General features: G+C 36.1%; 1 protein-coding gene across 2 annotated transcripts in view; it reads right to left on the bottom strand.

Annotated features, from left to right (window-relative positions):
- The window catches only part of LOC108100543 (dnaJ homolog subfamily C member 16), a 451,288-nt gene that overhangs the window by 325,835 nt on the left and 102,806 nt on the right, over positions 1-22,647 (bottom strand). For both annotated transcript variants that reach the window (XM_043209499.1, XM_043209500.1), the window contains exons 3-4: positions 3,101-3,498; positions 2,897-3,043 (exon numbers count right to left, since the gene is read on the bottom strand). In XM_043209499.1, the coding sequence (XP_043065434.1) occupies positions 2,897-3,043; positions 3,101-3,498 (545 nt within the window). The remainder of the gene's footprint in view (positions 1-2,896; positions 3,044-3,100; positions 3,499-22,647) is intronic.

Here is a 22,647-nt window from a genome sequence, read left to right as displayed (position 1 = left end):
CACCCCGCAGATAGCACATAGGTGCAGTTGGTCGATCTTGGCCAACCTTCATGAAAGTGATCATTTTCCCATATCAATTATTTTTTCCATAAATTTTAGTCCTGACCCCTTTCTTCGCCTACCTAAATACAAAATAGATTTAGCTAATTGGGATGTTTATAGATCAAAGTGCGAACAAGCAGCAATCAATTGGAAGGCCGGTTGTTGAAGCCACCAAGTTTCACAAATAACCAAAGGAATTAGGTCCTGCGGAATACTGCAAACCAAACGTGTCTTGCATAAGGCAGCAGTTCCGTGGTGGAATTATACACTTCAGAAACTTCGAAATGAAAAAAGCATTTGTTCGCGTTTTACAAGGCCGTTATGTCAGACACCAACCTAAAAAATTATAAAAATTCAGTTTTTAAAAAATCTGTACTTGTTGCTAAACGGATTTGTCTGGAACATTTGACCTCCAGGTTATCCCCTCTATCTTCATCCAAAAAAGTGTGGCCGACGTAAAGAGGCTGGCCGGTTTACCACCACAGTCATTTCGATTCTTGAAGTGCGATTCAGGTGTCGTAACAGGTGCTCAGAGTATCGCCAAAGAGTTCGGGCATCTTTAGTCAAACTATTCGGCGGAAAGTAAATTTTCAGACGAATACGTACACCGAAAAAACGCCTATTTATCCCAGAACTATCTTCCGACAGCACAGACATCCTCAGCCAAAACCTTAGAAAAACACTTCATTCTAGCTCAAATCGAAAGTGCATTAGCAGGGTCAAAGGGTAAATGTAATGATTAAATCTTCACTTTATACGAGGGAGTCAGTCATTCGAATAACAAGTCACTTTTTATTAATACGCAGTGGTTTGTAGAATTTAGGATATTATATTTATTATTTATGACAGGAGAACAACTGGTCCTATCTCAGGAACGTCCGATGTTAGGCTCCCTTAGGGTATTTGTCAAAAGTCTCGACGTGCCCTCGGCTGCGCAGCTGCGCTGTTGGAGATAATTTTTTAGTATATTTTAGTATTTTTTGGTATGCCTCTCTCTGATTCCGAATAACACTCTAGCCTTTTTTAGAAAAAAGTTTATTGGTGATATATGTTAATTAAAGATTAAAAAAAAATTAAAAACAAAATTTTATATTTAAAAAAATTTTTTTAAATAAAACAAACAAAATTTTAAAAAAAAAAATTTTTTTTTAATTTAAACTTAAAAAATTCTATGATTTTTCTCTGATCAGTGAAAAAAAAAACCGACTGAAGACATCTATTTTAGTTTAGAAGTTATTAATTAAATGCCGCTAGCCAAACCAAATCGCCCACTGTGGAACGCATTGAAATATACAATTTTTTCAACTCATGCCGTCTGCTGGAGAGCGTCAGGGCTCTTATTTTCAAACAACAAAAACCTTCAGACAGTTTAAACATAGTTTCACAGGAAAACATAATGAACCTTTTCAAATTTGTTGTTAAAACCAACCTAAATATTTAAGTATTTTAATTAATCGATTAATCCGGCGTCGTAGGCCCTAGCTGCTAGTACTCTTTAAAATATCCATTAGATTTAGTATTGTATACTAGATTTAATTTTTTAAAATTAAATTAAGAGCTTTCCTACTTTAAAAAGAAAAAAACACACTAAAATTCAGAAAAATTAATGAAATCTTGATTTGTCAAAATTATTTAATGTTTAAAGATAATTTCATTTAAATGTTAGCCGCGACTTCGCCTTAAATGCTCCATCCGCTTAGTCCAATTTTGGCATACTCTTTCCAAAATGTCTGCCGGTATCTAGCTCATGAAAGCTTCGATGATGGCTTCCAATGCTCCAATTGTTGCGGGCTTGGCCCTATAAACATGACCCCACAAAAAATAATCAAAGGGCGTTAGACCACACGATTTAGGCGGCCAATTGACCGGACCCAAACGTGAAATAAACTGTTCACCAACGCACCTCTCAGTTGGTCCATTGTGTCATGTGCTGCGTGGAATGCGCCACCGTCTTGTTGAAACCACATGTCTTCCATTTTGGGCAAAAAAAAAAGAGCTTTCATTGCAAGGTATCCCTCCCTATTCACCGTAACATTGCGACTCGCACATCTTTGAAGAAATACGGCCCAATGATGCCGTCAGCCCATAATCCACACCACACTTTGACTTTTTCAGGTTGAATTTGCAGCTTTTGCATCTTTTTAATCTTCACTCCAAATACGGCAGTTTTATTCTTATTGCTTATTCACGTATCCATTCAACCAGAAATGAACACAATCTTTTCATAAAAAAGATGATCTTCGGCCAACTTCTCAAGAGCCCATTCACCAAAAATTAGGCGTTATGGTAGGTCATTCGGCTTCAATTCTTGCACCAGTTGTATTTTGAAAGGCTTAAAACTTAAATCTTTTCGCAAAATTTTCCAAGTAGTGGAGTAACAGAGGCCCAATTGCTGTGAACGGCGCGAAATTTTATCACAACACCCCGAATAGCCGACAGAGAAGGTCGACAAAACTGTCCATAAAATGGAAGAAGCGCGCGATAAACTTTCTTAACCGAGCACTAATTTTGATAGTAAAATTCAATAATTTGTAACCTTTGTTCGTTTGTTAAACGATTCATGGTTAAATTATAAGCCTAGCTGAAAATATTAACCAGGGTAACAAGACAAACAACTAGCGTTAACTGTAAAAACTAGGGCTGCCAAAAATAAAGTTGCTAAAAAATTACCCTTCAGAAGGCTTTCTTAATTCAATATTGATCGTTTGTAGGATAAAGGAACCATGACTGCCATATAATATAGCCGAATGGCTTATATTTATTTACAAATTTGTATATAAAGTACGCTTGACTTTATGTTTTAAGTGGGCTTAATATTATTTTGTATTTAAGGTTTAAAAATATATCAACTTACCAACAACTTTTTGCGGTGTAAAGGTATGATCTCGATAAAGGAAGAACTTACTATCCAAAACAAGAACTAGTTGCGGAACATTGCCTGCTCCAGTTTTACGAAAAATTCTTTCTTCGTGAGCAGCATTTACCGTTACAAAGTTTATACCTTAAAAAAAAACGATTAATATTGTGTATATCTATTATACAAGTATAGTATAATTACCTAATGGTTCCAATAAGTCTATTATCCTTCTAAGCGCGCCTACTATTCGAGTGCATTTAAAGCACCAATCATTGTAAAAAATTACAATATACAATTGGTTTGCACTATTTGGTACAATAGTTTTGTCAAAGTAATTGGTTGTTATTGATAGTTTATGGAAAAAATCAATTCCTTGATCAACCGAAGGCCGTTTATCAAAAATTTTTACATTTTCCTCTATAGAAAACCGATTATATCCACTATAATCGTGTTTTTTTTTGAGGTAATATGAGTCTTCATCCGTTACTCCATGCTGGTCAAAAATTCGCCGTCGATCCGGGTTGCTTAGAAGTTCATAAGCTAACTTAATTTTAACAAACTTTGCGGCAGCAGGGTCGTTCTGTACTTTGTCTGGATGCCTAAAATATTTTAAACTCATTAAACGGACCGTGTTTAATATTGGGTATTTATGAAATTAAATTGTTTAAGAACTCAACTATAAATTTTTAGATGATTTTGACATTTTCTTTATAAATATTTGGGATAAAACAACACAAGCGGTTCATTTAATTATCTTTATTTTTAAACAGTAATACGATATAGGATACTAGTAATACGACGTCATGTATTCTAAAGAATTCATAAACGTACAAGCACGAATCCCTTCCTAATTGTTTGTTAGTGTTAGAGCTTTGTCTAATGCTTAGTTTACACGCGCACAGAATAATGCGCTTGATTAAATATTTTGGAATTTTTAGTAAAGACTAATAAATATGAATAAAAATTTAAAAAATTATATTATGTACATTTTTGGATCAATGGTGATATATAAATATATAAATCTTACTAGCAAACCCCGGCGAACTCCGTTTCCCCACCAGATGGCAATGTACTCTTCTAGCATTCACTGTACTACGACCTATGTTCCAACAACGTCGTCTTCCAAACATGACTTTATAATTTCTGTACAACATTTACTCAGTCCTAGACTTATGTATAATTACCTACTGAGTTTGCAATGTATAAGCGAAAAAATAAAATTATTAAAACATTAAAAACCTCAACAAAAAAAAAATATTTTTTTAACATATTGTGAATACAAACCATCCTCAAACCCCCCAGGAATACACACAAAAAATTTCATCAAAATCCGTTCAGCCGTTTAGGCGTGAAAGAGTAACAGACAGACAGAAACATTTTCGCATTTATAATATTAGTATGGAATGAAGGAGACACCTTAGTGGTCTAAGGTGTCTCCTTCACTGCGTTGCAAACTTCTGGCTGAAGTTATAATACCCTTTGCTCTGCAAGGGTATAAAAAGTTCATAAAAATATTTATTTTATTTTTGAATTGTTAAAATATTAGCGCGGCAACATTGTTCTAATTGTCATTGCTAACTACCTTTGCACTTTTTCGCTTATCGCTTCCTGGCCTTTTCCACGGCAAGCTGCTATGTAATTCGATTTGTACTCGCTTACAAGAAGCTGATCGCTTCCTTAATTCTCTTAATTCTTTCGCTAAAGGCACAGACAAATCGGTCTGCCTGCTAAAATATCTTTTTGCTGAAAAAAAGGCACAGACAATTCGGTCTGCCTGCCTAACTAAATCTACAACAAACAATAATTTTGTACATTTAAGGCCTTGGTTCCAGATAATAAATAAGTGCATTTTAAGTGAAATTTGTGTGTACTATTTTATTTGGGCACCGTCGAGATAATGGTTAGTAAAAAAGCTTACTGACCCAACAACTAGTATTATTGAATTGAAGTTTGAATCTAGTGTAAATTAGTTTAGGGCGAGAGCGGGAGCGCATGATTCTATTCGAGCGCACGCATATGTTTCGTCTCTTTCGCCAAAAAATTAATTAATTAGCCACCCAAAGTTTTCGGTTATTAATATTTAAAAAAATCTTTTAAATTTTCATGGCGCCCCGTTCGGACTAAATTAATTGTTTAAAGGCAACAAATTTTTAAAGTGACAGTGACACATAACCAACAAGTAGTACAAGTGATTTTTTCTTGTGTTTTTTGCTTTGATATAGAAATTGCAAAAAATAAAAAAATTTCTTGTGAATTACAAAGTTGCCCGCGACGAGTGGTGTTTTTATACCCTTGCAAAGCAAAAGGGTATAATAATTTCAGTCAGAAGTTTGCAACGCAGTGAAGGAGACACCTCAGACCCCATAAAGTATATATATTCTTGATCAGCATCACGAGTAGAATCAGAATACGTCTGTACGTCTGTCCGTCTGTCCGTTTCCGCGCAAACTATTCTCTCAGTTTTAAAGCTATCTTGATGAAACTTTCCCAAAAGGTGTGTAGTTATTGCACGCAGTGTATAAGTCGGAACGGGCCGGATCGGCCGACTATATCGGATAGCTCCCATACGAGAGAATGAAATAAAAAATTCTCACGCCGTTATTTTTGATCAGATCGACTTGATTTCTTCAAGATGGCGTTTTCGAACTGTTATTGAATTTCGGATTAAATTTGATCAAAATCGGATAACTCTATCATATAGCTGCCATAGGAGAGTTCAAAAAATATATATAGAATTGATGGAAATAAATTGATAACATCGTTGTTTTTTTTTTATCCCACAAGCATGATTTTTGAACATCAAGTTTTTTAACAACTCTTATACTGAGAAAAAAGTTTCATAAAAATCGGACAACTATATCTTATAGCTGCCATAGAAAATATCGAAAAATCTATATAGATATAAAATTATAACATCGTTGTGGGGCAGCTGCCCCTCTCGCCCCCCTGGCGACGCCCTTGGCTTCGATGTTGTTTAACCTTTATGCATTTTATTCGACATATTTGATGACTGCAAGGGTATATAAGCTTCGGCTTGCCGAAGCTTGCTTCCTTTCTTGTTGCTGCCACCGACAAGGGATGTCCTGCGATTGTTCCGTTTGCAAGAGGAAAATGGCAGCTAGATTGAAAGGTTCGCACGAAGAACCAAAGCTATATGTGCAAAAAATTGAAAGCAGAATATTGGCAAAAAATTAATATTTGTCGATTGCCTAGAGCTGAAAAAATTGCACCTCGCTTTCAATTCTTGGCACATACTCTATGTACGATATAATAGAGTTAGAATTGCATGCATAATCAAATAAAATAATTTTACATAATTGCAAACAGTAAAAAAAGGCATTAAATATATATACATACATAAGTACATATATAAAAATACATGCCTATATAAATATACATACATGTCTATACTATTTGAGCCGCCATTGGATGCAACTTTTGTTAAATTGTTTTAATTATCGTCAAAACCTCGCAAATTAGTAGTTGGGAAGTTAATCCAAGCCGCTATATCCAAATAAATAAGCCCTTATATACAAGCAGCTGCAGCGGTAAATTTTTTTCGTTTTCGCTTTCGCTTAGTCGCTGCTAGCAGCGTTGTTGTTATGATTGGGTTCTTTTCATTTGGGCGCGCTACAGGTTAACGGACCGTCAAGTGACGCGCTACCCTGCATTCGGTCGGGTATATTATTTTTTCGCTGTTGTTTGCACCCACTATTCATTTTGATACTTCGTGCCTCGATAATCAATTTAAAAATTATTTTCGTTGTTTCTGGCTTCTAAATAATTATTTAATAATATTAATTATTTAATAATTTTTTCGAACAAATTTGTTAGCAGTATATTGGAAGCTGTATAGACTAAGTGGATATTTACATTCTTTTACTCCACCCGGGAGCTTAGAGCCTCTACAATTTCTTGCAGAGGATTCATTATCATAGATTTTCGATCGTACCGGTGATAAGCCAGTAGCGACTTATCCTAGCGGTGGGGTTGCCACCTGGCGCCATCTAGGAGTGACGAAAGTATTATTGTTGGGTCCATAGTAACGTGGACGAGGGGGTTGTGCGGGTCCGGGGAGCGGAAATTTGTTACTAATGTTAAGTGAGCGATAGAGCATAGAAGTGGTGGAGATCTGGAAAAAGAGACCGTTTCTTTTTCTCGGGGAGCCTGGGGCTCGACTCGAACCCGGGCCTTCCGGACCGGAGGCCAGCGCTCTACCTGCTGGGCCACCGTCCCCCCCACCGACTAAGTGGATATAAGATGTGACAATTTAATAATTTAATAATAATAACATTTATGTTCCAATAATGTAGAAATAAGTAGGAGCTAAGGACTATGTAAAGATCAGCATAGGGTCACACTTGATAAAAGAGAGAAGATTGAAACTACACGTGAAACCGCTGAGCTGAAGAAAATTGAATTAAAATAAAACTTAAGCATAAAATAAAATACAAGTAAACTGCGTCAACAACTTCAGAAGTGGGGTAGTCCCATTTATACATTCGCCTACATAGCCATACCTGAGAGCACCCATTTTTTCTCCCTTTATAATTACGACGCCATTCTGAAATGGACAAACACAAATTGGTGAGTGGCTACAAGCCAACAAAATCGAGTTCCCTGCAAGTGCAACTTTAAGGCAATTGTGCAAGCTTGCTTTGGATGCCGGTTACCAAGAGGTGGCTGAAATCCCAGAAAGCCTATTGGAGGAGGAGAACTCCAAAATGGAAGTATTAAGCCAAGGAGCCGCTACCGAAGGCATCCAGACATTGGAAGAAGAAGAAGAAGCACTGCTTGACGCCGCCATAAGGGTTGCTGAGAAGAAGAAAATATTGGCCGGATTGATGAAAAACGACGACAAAATGAAAGATGACCTCCAAATGGTGAAGCACCTCGTGAGCCCGTTTTCTGCCACTGAAAATGAGGAGGCCCTTGAGTGGATTTTAAATTTCGAGAGAATCTGCAGAGATATCGAACACGTTAAGGTAGCAACCTCAAGCGAACGGTCAGGTGGAGAGAGTAAATAGGACAGTGAAAGGGATGCTAGCCAAAATAACTGAACCAATTAAGGACGAAGACTGGAGCAAACTTTTAGATAGGGCCGAATATGCCATTAAGGGGTTATATACCTTTTTCACCAGAGAAATACAGGGTTTTTATTTATTTTTTTTTAGCATGTTACCATTGTTTTATTTAAATTCAATTAAAATTTTATCAAAGTACGTGTCCTTAACTTAATTCGTATAAAATTTCGAGTGAAAATTTTGAGAATTGTGGAAGTTATAGTCCTTGCCACAGAAGTCCTTTTTTAAGTAGTGGCTAACGGTGAGCATGAAAACAAGAAAACGGCTCAACGAAAAAAAAAAAAAAAAAAAAACTACGTTAGTATATAGTGTTACCTAGTTCGTGAACGAAGGATTTTACGAAAAAAATTTTTTTCAGTTACAGTGATAATTTTTTCAAAAAAACCGATTTTTCGAGGTCTAATAATTTAGTTTTTCGCCCCAAAAAATTAGAAAAATTTATCGAAAATAAAATTTTCTCAAAAATGCGATTCCGAGATAATCGCGGTTAAAGTTTTAGGTGGACTTTAGGTAGTTATGCACACCGTGCGCTATGAACGGCTGTATCTTAGGTTCTAGTGCCCCGATCTCTAAAAAAATTTTGCAGAAAAATTGTTCAAAGTATGTACATCAAAAAAAATCATAAAATTTTTTTCGATTTTTTGATTCTGAAAAAGGTATATAACCCCTTAATAACTCAATGCATTCAACTACAAAGGAATTACCCTCAATATTGTTATTTGGAGTTCAGCAGAGAGGTTGCAATATTGATGCATTAACAGAATACTTAGATGATAGGAATGATATACCACAGTGTGATTTAGAAAATGTCCGTAAGAACAGTGTCAGAAAAGAAGCAAAGAATATTTTCAGAAAAATCAAAAAATCAAATCAAAAAGATCATATAGAATTTGAGGAAGGCAGTGGCGGATCCACGGGGGGATCCCCCCAATGGGATCATATACTTTCAAATTTTATGCTTTTATTGGGCATGTTGGTGGAGTTGAAACACAAAGTTATTAATAAAAATTCGTAATTTTTTTAATGTTTTACACAAATTTTAATTTATTTTCGAATAATAAATCAAGAAAAAATATTATATATGATCCACAAAAGGTTCTAGTCACTCTTAAAATTCCGAGGTTTTTCAAAAAACTTTCTGAGAATTTCGTCTTCAGTCAAAGTTATGCGATGATGAATGTTCAAAGATGCAAGACCATTAAGACGCTCTTGACCCATCGTGTTTCTCAGATAACCTTTCATTCTCCTCAAAGTCGAAAATGATCGTTCTGGAGTTGCTGTGGTAACGGGTATCACCGCCAAAACCCATTGGGACAGTTTTAGATCAACCAAAACATACATTTCTAGCAATAGGCTTTGGGTCATATTCTTGGTTGAATCTAAATCGATTCCATTTAGCCAAGTTATTGACACTTTCCACCAAACTTTCTTTGTAATTTGTTAAATATATATTAACATTCATGATACCGGCAATAAAAACTTAGTTCCCGACCCCGGATGCAGCCATATAAGCCCAAACCATGACATGGTCACCGCCATGCCAATGCATTGCTTTTAACTTTTTAGTTTCCATCTTCGTATTGGAACATCTCCTCACTTAGCGTCTTCCAACCAACTTAAATTTCGTCATTCTAGAAATAAATCGGCCGAATTTTTAACACCATGGCGAACTTGACCCAAGGCATCATATTTGTATACTTTTGAATATATTTTTTCATGCAACTTGATCATTAAAGTTATGGTGGTGCTATATGTTCCGAACTGTATTTGGGTAAAATTTGTTGACAATTTCGATCTCAATCTGCGCAGCAATTTTTGAAACCAATAGCTTGAGGTGTTCCTTAGTTTTTCGGACAAAACAGCGCTCCTCGAGATCGTTGAATATTTGGTTTGGTGCAACCCGGCCCTTTTTTGTAGCCCTTTCTTGATCTAGAACTGTCCCAATGGGATTAATACGCCAACATAGTCTCCAGACTTAAATTTTATTGAACAATTGTTGAAAATTTTGGACTTGGAGATTCGAAAAAGTGGATTTTCCAACGAAAATGACCTGAAGATTTCTTTACTGCAGAAGTGGGCTAAAATACCCGTTAAAACAACTAGAAAAATGTTGAAATCTTTATGAAATTAATTTAAAGCCCTTAACAAACGGATAGGAGCTAAACAAAAGTTTAAAAATTAAGAAACAGTTAAGTTATTGAACATTAAAGTGCTTGCACGAAATAAGCTTCGACGTCAGAAGTGCTTCGTTTTTTTTATTTTTATATGAAAAGTTGTTTTGTTTTTGTAGATTAGTAAATTTTTCTTTGTCATAATAGTTAATAAAGAGTTTTTTTAAATTACTGCGTTTAAATTTGTTTGATATCTTTTCTAGTTTGGCAGCAATGTTGATTTGAAATTTTATTTTGTTCTTGCACGAAATAAGCTTCGAGCCACTGTACATGGTAATTATGCATATATCTCAAGGAAAAAAAAAAATTTTATATTAGAAACCCACGATCGAGGACGATCTAATTGTCAGGATGGCCGAGCTGTTAGCAGTATATTGGAAGCTGTATAGACCAAGTGGATATAAGATGTGACAATTTAATAATTTAATAATAACAACATTTATGTTCCAATTCCAATGTTCCAATAATGTAGAAATAAGTAGGAGCTAAGGACTATGTAAAGATCAGCATAGGGTCACACTTGATAAAAGAGAGAAGATTGAAACTACACGTGAAACCGCTGAGCTGAAGAAAATTGAATTAAAATGAAACTTAAGCATAAAATAAAATACAAATAAACTGCGTCAACAAATTTAATAATTTATAAATTATTATTATTATTTTTTTATATTTAATTCGAAAATTTATTTTATTTAAATTTTTCACACTTGGTCTTATTTATCGATAATTTATTTTAATAAATTTGTTTTGATAACTTAATTCAAAATGAGCCAAGAAAAGCCAAAAAGTAATCCTCTTGTCGACTTGAAAACCAAGTTAAGAAGTCGAGTGAAAAGAAAGAAACCTATTGAAAGATCGACTCGATTCTGGCTTGATTGCCATTCAAGAAGAAGAATTGAAATGCAGATTAAACGCTGCAATAAATAGGGCAAATCAATTGCAAGAAGGGATAGAATAAATAGATGTCGGCGATGAATTTAGAGATGAGCTGGAAGAGCTATCAATTGTTACCAAGGCCAAATTAATGTCGCTCTTATCGGCCTTGAAGACAGCACGCGATCCAAAAATGTCCGGATCAGCTTCAATAGTCCCAACTCGAGCTCGGCCTCCGAATTTGTCCTTGCCGAAGTTCAGCGGCAAATATTCGGAGTTTAAGAATTTCATTATTTCATTTCATCATTTAAGGTTTTCATCCGATTGTGAAAAGATGTTGAATCGCCGATATCAGCATTTTTCTGCTGAGGAATCATCGAAGCCAAAGCAAGATAAAATAATTCCGAGCAAACATAATCGAAGCTCGTTTTCTCGTTCTTCGACAACACTAGCTAATGCAATGCTGGAGACCATGTCCTAGCGAACTGCAGCCCGTCTGGTCGGCTGTCACTAATGCAAAGGTTCCATTTTGTTAAATCTGCTTCTATGTGTATCAATTGTCTGCGAAAGGGTCATACGGTTTCTAAATGCAAGGTTAGTAAATGTCGAGTTTGTGGTCGCTCGCATCACGCATTACTGCATAGGTATACCGTTACCAAGAATAGTTTAGCGTTGCCACCGCCCGAAGAGAGTCTGTCTCCCTCTAAAAGTCAGGGTCAGCCTTCCACGTCGATCGTAAGTGTCCGCACCAAAAGCGGTGAATACATTTTGGCTCGAGCCCTTCTTGACTCTGGGTCTCAAGCCAATTTGTTACGGAAGACCTTGCGCGCCGCTTACAGATCCATAAAGCGGCATCGTGTATCAACTTACTTAGTATTAGCGAATCCATATCTCAAGTTAGGAAAAAGGTACACACAGTGGTGAAGTCGCGAATAAATGGTATCGAATATTTGTTCGAATTTTGGATTTTAAAATCGATATTCGGCTATCATCCGGACCAGTCCGTGAATATCAGTGACTGGAAAGTTCCAAAGAACGCACCATTAGCAGACCCCTATTTCTACAAGCCACAAAGAATAGATATGTTGATAGGAGCAGAATCATTTTTACACCCTTGCAAACTAGTCTCTCAGTTTTAAAGCTATCTTGCTGAAACTTTCCCAAAAGATGTGTAGTTATTGCAGTATATAAGTCGGAACGGGCCGGATCGGGCGACTATATAGGATAGATCCCATTCAAGAAATCGAAATAAAAATTCTAACGCAGTTGTTTTTCATCAGATCGACTTGATTTCTTCCAGATGGCGTTTTCTAACCACTATTGAATTTCGGTTAAATTTTTATAAAAAAAAAAGTGTGTGCGTACAAAGTACACATGTCAGAAGTGAAACTTCTTTGGCGAACTAATTTATCAGTCTTGTCTATATTTATACAAATCTAAAACTTTAGATTTCCGAGACTTAAAGAAAGGGAAAAGGAAGATATGTTAGTATTTTAATTGTCATTAAAATATTAAAAGTGTTAAAAATTAATATAAATTATAAATTTAGTTTTTTAAATTTATTTCTTCAATATTTACACTATCCGACACGTTTCCTATGAGTATTGTTTTTTAAAACAAGAAAATAAGCTAGCTTCGGCTTGCCGAATACCCTTGCAGTCATCAAATATGTCGAACAAAATGCATAAAGGCTGAACAACAACGAAGCTAGGACGATTTTGCTATTCATTATACCCTTGCAGAGCAAAGGGTACCTACTATAATTTTGGCCAGAAGTTTGCAACGCAGTGAAGGAGACACCTCAGACCCCATAAAGTACATATATTCTTGATCAGCATCACGATCAGAATCCAAATCAGTCTGTACGACTGTCCGTCTACATATAAATAATGAAAAAAAAAAAATCTAAATATAAATAACGGAAATAAAATGATAACATCGTTGTTTTTCATCAGACAATCATGATTTTTGAAATAAAGAATTTTCTAATGAGTCTTGAGTTACAATTTAAATTTCATCAAAATCGGACGACTATATCATATAGCTGTCATATGAACAATTTGGAAAATTAATAGAAAAATCGTCATAGCTTCGATGCCGTTTAGCTTTTATGTATTTTGTTTGACATATTTAGTGACTGCAAGGGTATACAAGCTTCGGCTTGCCGAAGCTAGCTTCCCCTTCTTGTTGTCTATAGATCATATGGCAGCTATATGATATAGTTGTCCGATTTTGATCAAATTTAATTCGTAATTCAAGAGTCGTGGAAAAACTTTATATTCCAAAAATCATGCTTATCCGTTGAAAAACAACGACGTTATAATTTTTTTTCCACTATTTATATATATATTTTTTGATCTTTTGTATGGCAGCTACATATATGAAAGAGTTATCCGATTTTGATAAAATTTTATCCGAAATTCAATAGTAGTTAGAAAACTCCATCTTGAAGAAATCAAGCCGATCTGATCAAAAACAACAGCATGAGAATTTTTTGTTTCACTCTCTCGTATGGGAGCTATCAGATATAGTCGACCGGTCCTGCCCGTTCCGACTTATGTATATACTGCTTGAGATAACTACACACCTTTTGGGAAAGTTTTAGCAAGATAGCTTTAAAACTGAGAGACTAGTTTACATAGGAACAGACAGACGGACAGACGTACATTCGTATTTCGATTCTGATCGTGATGCTGATCAAGAATATGTATGTATACTTTATTGGGTCTAAGGTGTCTCCTTCACTGCGTTGCAAACTTCTGACAGAAATTATAATACCCTTTGCTCTGCAAAAGTATATTAATATAGTAAAAACATCTGAGAAGACAATAAATTCTTTCCGGTAAAGTTTTTCGCTTGAAAAACATGGCAATGTTCTAAAAACGGGTTGTCTCGCAGCTATTTTAACAAATAACAAGGTAGCATTTTTAAAAAAGAATAAATTTCCTAGCCCATTTTTAGCAAAAGCCCCTAAAGCGCAACTTTAACAATTATAAGTTAAAATCTGGAACTTTTATAGTTATCATTAATTTACAATGATTTTGTATAAATTTATATTGAGGTCAGGTATTTTTACTATTAACAAAAAATCACGAGGAATTTAATTTAATATTTAACATCTGAGATTTTACTATATTATTTTATACCCCCCTCCCCTTCCACGCCCTACCCTCGCACTTCGTTTCATCCTCGCTTCGCTCTGATGAAGTACTCTCGCTTCGCTCGAGTAAAAACTCCTCGTTTCACTCGGAGAAAAATTTATTGTTAAATAGTGCTCTACCGGCACTCAAAATGCCAAATTTTTAGGGGCTTACGGACATAAAGCACCGTGTGTATCTCGTACGGTAAATACGAGACCACACTCGTGTTATACTCGTGTATAACTTCACACGAGCGTAATCTCGTACTTACCGCACTACCCAGCGGGAAAGTGGGAAGTAGGTTTTTTTGTCCTGAAAAAACCAGTGGAAAACCTACTGCTTTTAGCAGGCGTAGGGGTAGGGATAGATGAAAACCTACTTCTTTTGGCAGGCGTTGGGAAGGGGTAAATAATTTCGGACCGCTAAATGGGGTGGGTTTCTGAATATGACCATAAGTTACAACGAAGTTGGGACTAATTATTGTCTTTCTTCGGAATGTTGTTATATGATGCGGTCACATCAGTATAAAATTTCGTGCAAAAAGTGTAAAAAGTGAAAAATGTTGTGTTAATCTTAAAAAACAAGATATGGGTAAGTTATAACATAAATATTTTTGTTTGTATATCCTTATTTCAGTGTTACGGATATGGTGAACATAGGCATTTTTCCAAAAACTACATTTTAGCCGCCGGAGGCCTTTGTCAAGTAAGTAAGTTTTTTATTTAAATTTATTTTTCAGTTTTACAAAAACAAACAATGTTTTTTTTTAGAATTTGTAATAGATTCGACTTCAAGGATTCTGGCCCTTGTGTTTATATTAACGGCAAAACTGAACGTGCGCAAGCGGACATTCCGATTTCGTCATTTTAAGAACTCGGCCATTTGGACTCCGATGCCGAAGCCAATCCAGAAGCATTTTTAAGTACTCACTAAATTTTTAATAAGTTTCAACAGCCCTGTGTTCCCATGCTTTTTACTATGTTTATTACTTATTTTTCTAAATTTCTCTATTTTTTCCATTACTTTTTATATATTTATTATTTGTATTAATATGTAATATATTAATGTATTATGGTTTTTATTTTCAGAGTCACTCAGAAACGACATATCAAGATGATCTGCGTTCACCGTTCACTAAGGCAGAAAATAAAACATACAACAATACTTTTGTCATAAAGCCCTTGGACTGTAAATAGATTAATAAATGCATATACCAAATTAAAAAGTATTGTTTTTTATTGCTGTTTTGCATGTGGAAATTCTGAAAAGCGGGAAGGCCAAAAACCAGTGGATTTTGTCCTGCGTTAGGCAGCAGGATTTCCACTGGTTTTTTCAGTACAAAAACCAGTGGATTTCCACTGGTTTTTTCAGGACAAAAACCAGTGGATTTTGCCCTGCTTTCGGCAGCTGTAGATCCAGTGGATTTTGTCCTGCTTTGAGCAGCTGTAGATCCACTGGAAAGCCTCCTCTACCCCTGCCTTTTGTGTGTCACCCCCGTGCATTTGGCAAGGAGAGAAGGCAGAAAAGGAAGGGGTAGAGGAGGTTTTCCACACATTTCTTGTATGAAGAAAGCAGAGGAAAGAAGCATATTTTCCACAGGTTTTTTCCCGCTGGGATATCCATAGCACCACCACATAAACTATGTACATGCCCTGCAGTTCTGGCTGTCACCTGGTGTCTCGTGGCATTCAAGCAATCAATGTGTAGGAAAGGAAAAGGAATATTCCTAAGTTGCCCTCTCTTTCTCACTCTTATAATACGATTTCGTTGCTTGCACCCGACCGCGGCCCGACTCCAAATTTGTCTTCTATTCTTTCGTTTTTCTAATTGCACTGTTGTCATTCTCCGTTAGAAACAAAAAATTGGTTTTCGATGGAAAATACGGCTAAGGGGCGCTCGACTTATGTATACTCTTTTGATGTTAAAGTTCTTAAAATATTAAATATAATATATATATAAAGTTATATACATATATAATATATTTTATATATACAACATTATTTAAATTATTGAACCAAGATAACCATAACATAACATTGATTGCAAATATAGATATAATATAACTCGCGTGTCATTTATGGTCGGTTATACCCAAAAAAGAAGGGTATACTAAAAGGGTGAAAAGTAAAATTGAACTGCTCATTCTTTTGCGTTGTGCGTTGACAGTTAGTTGTGAAATTACTTAATTTGCGCAACGGGCAGCGGAATCGTTTAAAAATCATGTAAGTGTTGTTAAGATTACAAAAATATTATGTTTTTTACTACAAACTTATTTAAATCTTTTTAGGATTCAGCCTGTATGCACGATAAATTCGTTTGCAAGGTAAGTTTGCTTTTAAATCAAAAAAGTCATATACCTATAATATGTAATAATAAAAATATTTTTTATACAATTTCAAGGGAGACGGACGCAAAACAGATGCTGCCCTGCGAATATTCGTCAGAAGCCATTTTAATTTGTAACCACATATAAATGGTAAACAAAAACTTTTTAATTTCATATTATTTATGTACTTATCTCTTATGTTTCAAAATAAGATTAATTAATAAAATAAAATAAAAATATATATATATATATTGTTTTTCATATGAATTTGGGGATGACATTTTAGACATTGGCCTAGATGACAACATCGCCTCCACGTCAGCAACGAAAGCATCAATAGCTTATACGAATTTTCTCCATACAAAATTCGTATAAGCCATCGATGCCTCGCTCGATGAATCGGACAAAATGGTCATCGAGAGCGGCATGCATGTCAAATCCTTAAATGCTATACAAGAACTTTATATGAAATGGCACCAGTGCGGCTCCAGGTGCTTCGGACACTCGCATCAGTGGGTAGTCGTCCATGTCATCCACGACAAGGCACTTTTGGAACTGCAGGGTGTCTACACACCCATACACTCACACACACATCTAATACTTGCTAGAGCTTACTTACCCTTGACACTTAGATTCAGATATGCAAATGTACCGAACATGATCCTTAACCAAATTAAACCTAAACATAATTGAGGATGGAAAGTTACTTGTAAACCAATCCTCAGACTAAACATTTTAGATAGAAACGCGCATTCAGCACGTTCCCATAATTCAGATTCCCAAACCAAAGTCGTAAACTCAAATTTCGGGACCAAGGCCATAAACAAATTCAAATCCAAGAATCCAAAGTCCAATCGGGAAAGTTCTTAGCCTAAACAATAAACACATTCAAGTAAAGCTCGAAAGCTCCACAACCGAGGTATGATCGTAAAGGAAGTCAGAGTTAGGAGTTGAGTTCAGTTTGAGACTTGCAAGTGACAGGTCGGTGTTCTTCCAAATAAAGAATATTTGTAACCAGTTGAAGATAAGAAATAAAGTTAATTTTTTTTTTATTGAAAACTTATGGTTCAAACATTTAATTATATGTATGTATGTATTTACATATGTCGAACAAAATACAACATCGAAGCTATGACGATTTTCCTATTAATTTTTCATATTTTCGACTATTGTTTATATGGCAGCTATATGACATGGTTATACGATTTCGATAAAATTTAATTCGTAATTCAAGAGTGGTTAGAAAACTCTATGTTCCAAAAATTATGCTTCTCTGATGAAAAAAATGGATAAGAATTAAGGGGCCAATCAAAAATAGTTAATGCATAGTTAAGCTGTAATAAGCTAATACATCAATTAAACTGTTAATATCTGTATGCAACCTGTTTAATTAGAATTTCTTTTGACACTCACACCTCTCACCCGTTTTTCTACTGCTGTAAATTAATTCGTTTTGGCACAGAAAGGATTTCGGCTTAAAAATCGTCTTCTTGCTCAAGTAAGCATACATACATACATACGCACTTACTTGTTCTCACACACGCAACCGTATTCTATTTTTTAAATTTTTACGCTCTCAACTTTGTGCGAGCGCGCTGAGAGCGAGAGAGGATAGAAGAAGATAGAGAGATCCTTCGTCAGTGGTTAGAGAGGGATGGGGATGTGTCGCGTAACCGAGAAATGTGACGCGTAACCAAAAAAATGTGACGCTAAATTTTTTCCAACGCCGATAAAGAAGTTTCACTTCAAAAATATATTTATAAATAATGAAAAAACGTCGTTGTTTTTAATCCCACGAGCATGATTTTCAATATAGAGAGTTTTTTAATAACCCTTGAATCGAATTTCATTAAAACCCGACAACGTTATAGAAATACTGGATAAAAAAAAATATCAAAACGTTTCAATGTTGTTTAGCCCTTATGCATTTTGATCGACATATTTGATGACTGCAAGGGTATATAAGCTTCGGGTTGCTGAAGCTAGCTTCCTTTCTTGTTCGAGCTTCAGGCTGTTGGTGAAATTAAACAAGGTCCTGACTATCTGTTGTGTATCTACATCGAATAATGCAAGCGTTCCCGAAGACGATCTCAGTTCAAGTGTGTATTTTATTATATGTCAAAGCTTACAATCCAAACTAAGTATCTATCATTTGTGTGACCATTCTCTAATAATATAATAATATAATTGTAGGATTGGTATTGTATACAGTCGAATCCCGATAAATTGTACCCCGCTAAATCGAAAATCGCGATAATTCGTAAAAAATTCTGTTCCCTTGAAAAAAATCTCGATAAATTAAATTCCCGTCTAATTCGTAAAAAAAAGTGATCCCCTTGCCATTTCGAATTATCGGGACTCGACTGTAGTAGGATATCCTTACTGTGTGTAAGATAAGGATCTAGTATTAAGTATGAAGTATTTAGTATTTAAAGCCCCCCTCATGTAAAATTTAAAAAAAAATCGATTTTTTTTGTCTTAAATCGATAGAATAACGTCTTGAGAGTATATTCCCGAAGTTTTATGACTCAACTCTCAATATTATGGAAAATATGAGTGATTGAACGAGTGCGCTCGGGCGCGCTTTGTGTGCTAACTCAAAACTTTAAATCGTTTTTTCTCAAAACTAGGATTTTAAAAACGCGGTACACGATTACAAAAAAACTACTGAACCGATTTTTGATTTCTAAAAAGTGTTTTGCAGATTATACATTGAACGAGTGCATGAATATCTGAAATTGTGAAAAAAATTTATTTTATACACTTTTCAGCCCAATTCAGCAAAAAAAAAGACGAAAAAATGGCACTTTTTTTCAAGACGTAATTTCAATATTTTAAAATCGAATTTTTTGAAGTTACAGACATTCCACAGTGGTCCAGCCCGTAGGCCAAAAATAAAAAAACCAAAGTCCAAATTTTAACTTTAAATTTACCAATTCTTATTTATAATTGGTCTAGCTATTTGAATTAATTCATCTTTTTGTTTTGCACCGTCTGTCCGCTTCAAGAATAGCATCGAAAGAGATAGCATGATATTCATTGTGTACTGCAGCGTAAGCAACGTGCAAGTGAAGCTCTCCGCAAAAAACTTGTTAAACATTTTTAAAACAAGTGTTTGTGCCATGGAAGTGATTAATATTTTAAAGAAAGGTATTAACTTTTTTTTTACAATAAAAAGTATATGTAGTATTTGTTGTGTGTTGTGTAAATCATTGTTGTATTTAGTACATAATTGTGAACGTTCTTAGTTTGTCTTTTCTGTGTTTGGTTAGAGTTTTAGTTGTGATGGCACTCTTTGGCATTCACAAATCTTTTTGTATAATATTCTTAAGCATTTTAAGAATATAAGAAAGTTTAGTTCAAGTGCCGTAAGGTGCCGTGCGGCTTGCAAAATACAAAAAGGTAACCTAGCCTAAAGCAGGCGGAAGCGGAAATTCTAACGATGGCAATACTGCCAGGGCATTTTTTAATAATCCTGATATGTCTGCTATTATAACAGGTGTTGAAGAGAACTTAATAATAAGATGCTCAACAATTTTGCAAGCGATTTCATCAGGCTACAATATAAATTCTGCAAAATTCGGAGAGTGTGCATTAGAAACAGCAAAACTACTTATCATTAAATATCCGTGGTACTACCTTCCTGCATCGGTTCATAAAGTATTATTACATGGTTCTGCCATAATTAAAAATGGTTTTGTCTCAATTTTTCATATAAAAACTGAATATCAGACCGATTGTTCATATGGCAGCTATATGATATAGTTGCCCGATCTGGCTGATTTTTACATATTATTTTAGGATAAATATAAAACAATTTTCTGCAAAGTTTCAAGTCCCTACCTCAACTAGAAGTATTTTTGGCCGCTCTCCCCATACAAGCCGGACCACTGTGCATTCATGCACTCGGGGGAACCTTGCTGCATAATAAAAAATTTTTTTTTGTATGTTTCAAATGAAAACTTTGGGCTCCACACTGTACCGCAAGAAGTCCCTCAGCCGCGTCGAGCCACACGCGACCTTGAATAAGTCCGCCATTTTGTTTTTTAGAATTTTCAAAAAATGTTTTTCTCATACTTTAAACATGTCTTCAAATATATGCAAAAAATTATTCGTGTAAGTTTTCATTTTCCAAGTGAAAAAAATTCCCAAAAAACAACTACTTTTTGACATGTTACATGAGAAGCCCCCCTTAAGTATTAATGTTACGGATGTTAAGCTTTTAGAAATACGGACACACTCGAGAATAAGTTACAGAACCGACAAGTCGAAGCTAAGAGAAAAGAGTCTAAAGAAGAGTGTTAAAAGAAGTTGTGAAAGAAGTTAAAGAAGTATAAAGAGGAAAACGCGAAGTGTTCTGCAATTAATAAAAGCATTAAGAAGATTCTGGAAGTTCTATTAAATAAACATTTGTGGGTGGCCTTTATAAGTTATACCCTACAAATATTGGGGGCTCGTACGGGAAATAGAAAGAACATTCGGGAAATTTCTTTTTGCGTCGTTTATATGTGCGGATGTGTGTGTTCGCGTTGTGCAAAACATTAAAAAAAAGCGCAGTTCGACAGAAGTTTTGTTGGAAAAGAGAGTATTGAAAACTGCGTAAAATCGAAGCGTCGCTGAAATTCGTGGAAAATGAAGCTTCCGAGAATTGACGAAAAGATCAAGGGTTGATGGCGTGACGCAGACAATCATAACAACGTGAAAAGTGGCAACTGCGCATTTACTTACACATAACGATCGTCAAATCGGTGTGAGTATGTGTGTGTACCACTAAGCAGGAGTGTGCAAGCAAGATCGAATATTGACGGCGTCGAGGGAGTTGCACTTAAAGAGGTGCAAATCTAACGACACAGAGGTCGTGGATTGGCAGGCTGTAACAACAATTGTCGGTCGGTGGCAAAGCAGTGCGACACAGAGGTCCACTCCAGCAACAATAACTGCCGGAGGGCAGTAAAGCAGTGTATTCAAGGAGTCTGCGAGGGAGTTGCAGCTGAAGAGCGCCAAATCTAGCGACACAGAGGTCGTAGATTGGCAGGCCGCAACAAGAATTATCGGTCAGTGGCGAAGCAGTGCGACACAGGGGTCCACTCCAGCAACAACGAGAAGTGACAGCGGCGAGGGAGTTGCAGTTGAAGGGCGTCAAATCTAGCGACACAGAGGTCCTAGATTGGCAGGCTGCAACAACAATTATCGGTCAGTGGCGAAGCAGTGCGACACAGGGGTCCACTCCAGCAACAACGAAAAGTGACAGCGGCGAGGGAGTTGCAGTTGAAGGGCGTCAAATCTAGCGACACAGAGGTCCTAGATTGGCAGGCTGTAACAACAATTGTCGGTCAGTGGCGAAGCAGTGCGACATAGAGGTCCACTCCAGCAACAACGACTGTCGGAGGGCGGTAAAGCAGTGCATCCAAGAAGTCTTCGAGGGAGTTGCAGTTGAGGAGCGCCAATTCTGTGCGACACAAAGGTCGTAGATTGGCAGGCTGCAACAACAACAACGGCTAGAGAGCCGTAAAGCAGTGCGACACAAAGGACGGTGGCTAAAACAAAGAGGAGTGACATCGTCCAGGGATTTGCAGTCGAGGAAGGCCAATTCTGTGCAACACGAGGTCGTGGACGGCAACAACAACAACAAACCAGCAAGCAGTGCTATCGACAAGAGATCGGTAAAGTAAAGCTACGTGAGATCGTGAGTTTTAAGTACGAATTTTCCAATTGTAAACCTAACTTATAGTTACCCCTAAGTCTATTGCTCTTAAGCATACATTAACAATTAAGTATGGATGCTAAAACAATATTGTCTTTGAAAGTGGAGGAGTTACGGCAACAGCTTAGAGCTTTAGAGTTAGAGTCCGCCGGCAGGAAAGCAGTACTCCAGGATAGGCTGTTAGAGCATTACAATCTAGGAGATGTCGAGGAGGATGAAGAAGAGCAAGAGACGCACTCAGTTAAATCTAGCGAATATCAAGAAGCAGAGACAGATGGTTTTAAGAGCGCATCAAGATTTACGCTCAAAGATGTTCAAGATAGTGTTTCACATTTTTCAGGATCAGATCAACAAGATATCAGTCAGTGGGTATCTGAATTTGAAGATTGTGCTGCAACGGTAGGTTGGGATAGCTTACAGAAGTACATTTACGGGAAGCAACTGTTGCAA

The sequence above is a fragment of the Drosophila ficusphila genome, unplaced genomic scaffold (genome assembly GCF_018152265.1).
Source record: "Drosophila ficusphila isolate 14025-0441.05 unplaced genomic scaffold, ASM1815226v1 contig_128, whole genome shotgun sequence".
Taxonomy (NCBI): domain Eukaryota; kingdom Metazoa; phylum Arthropoda; class Insecta; order Diptera; family Drosophilidae; genus Drosophila; species Drosophila ficusphila.
The sequence above is the reverse complement of the archived record's forward strand: the minus strand, read 5'-3'. Positions and strand labels throughout refer to the sequence as shown.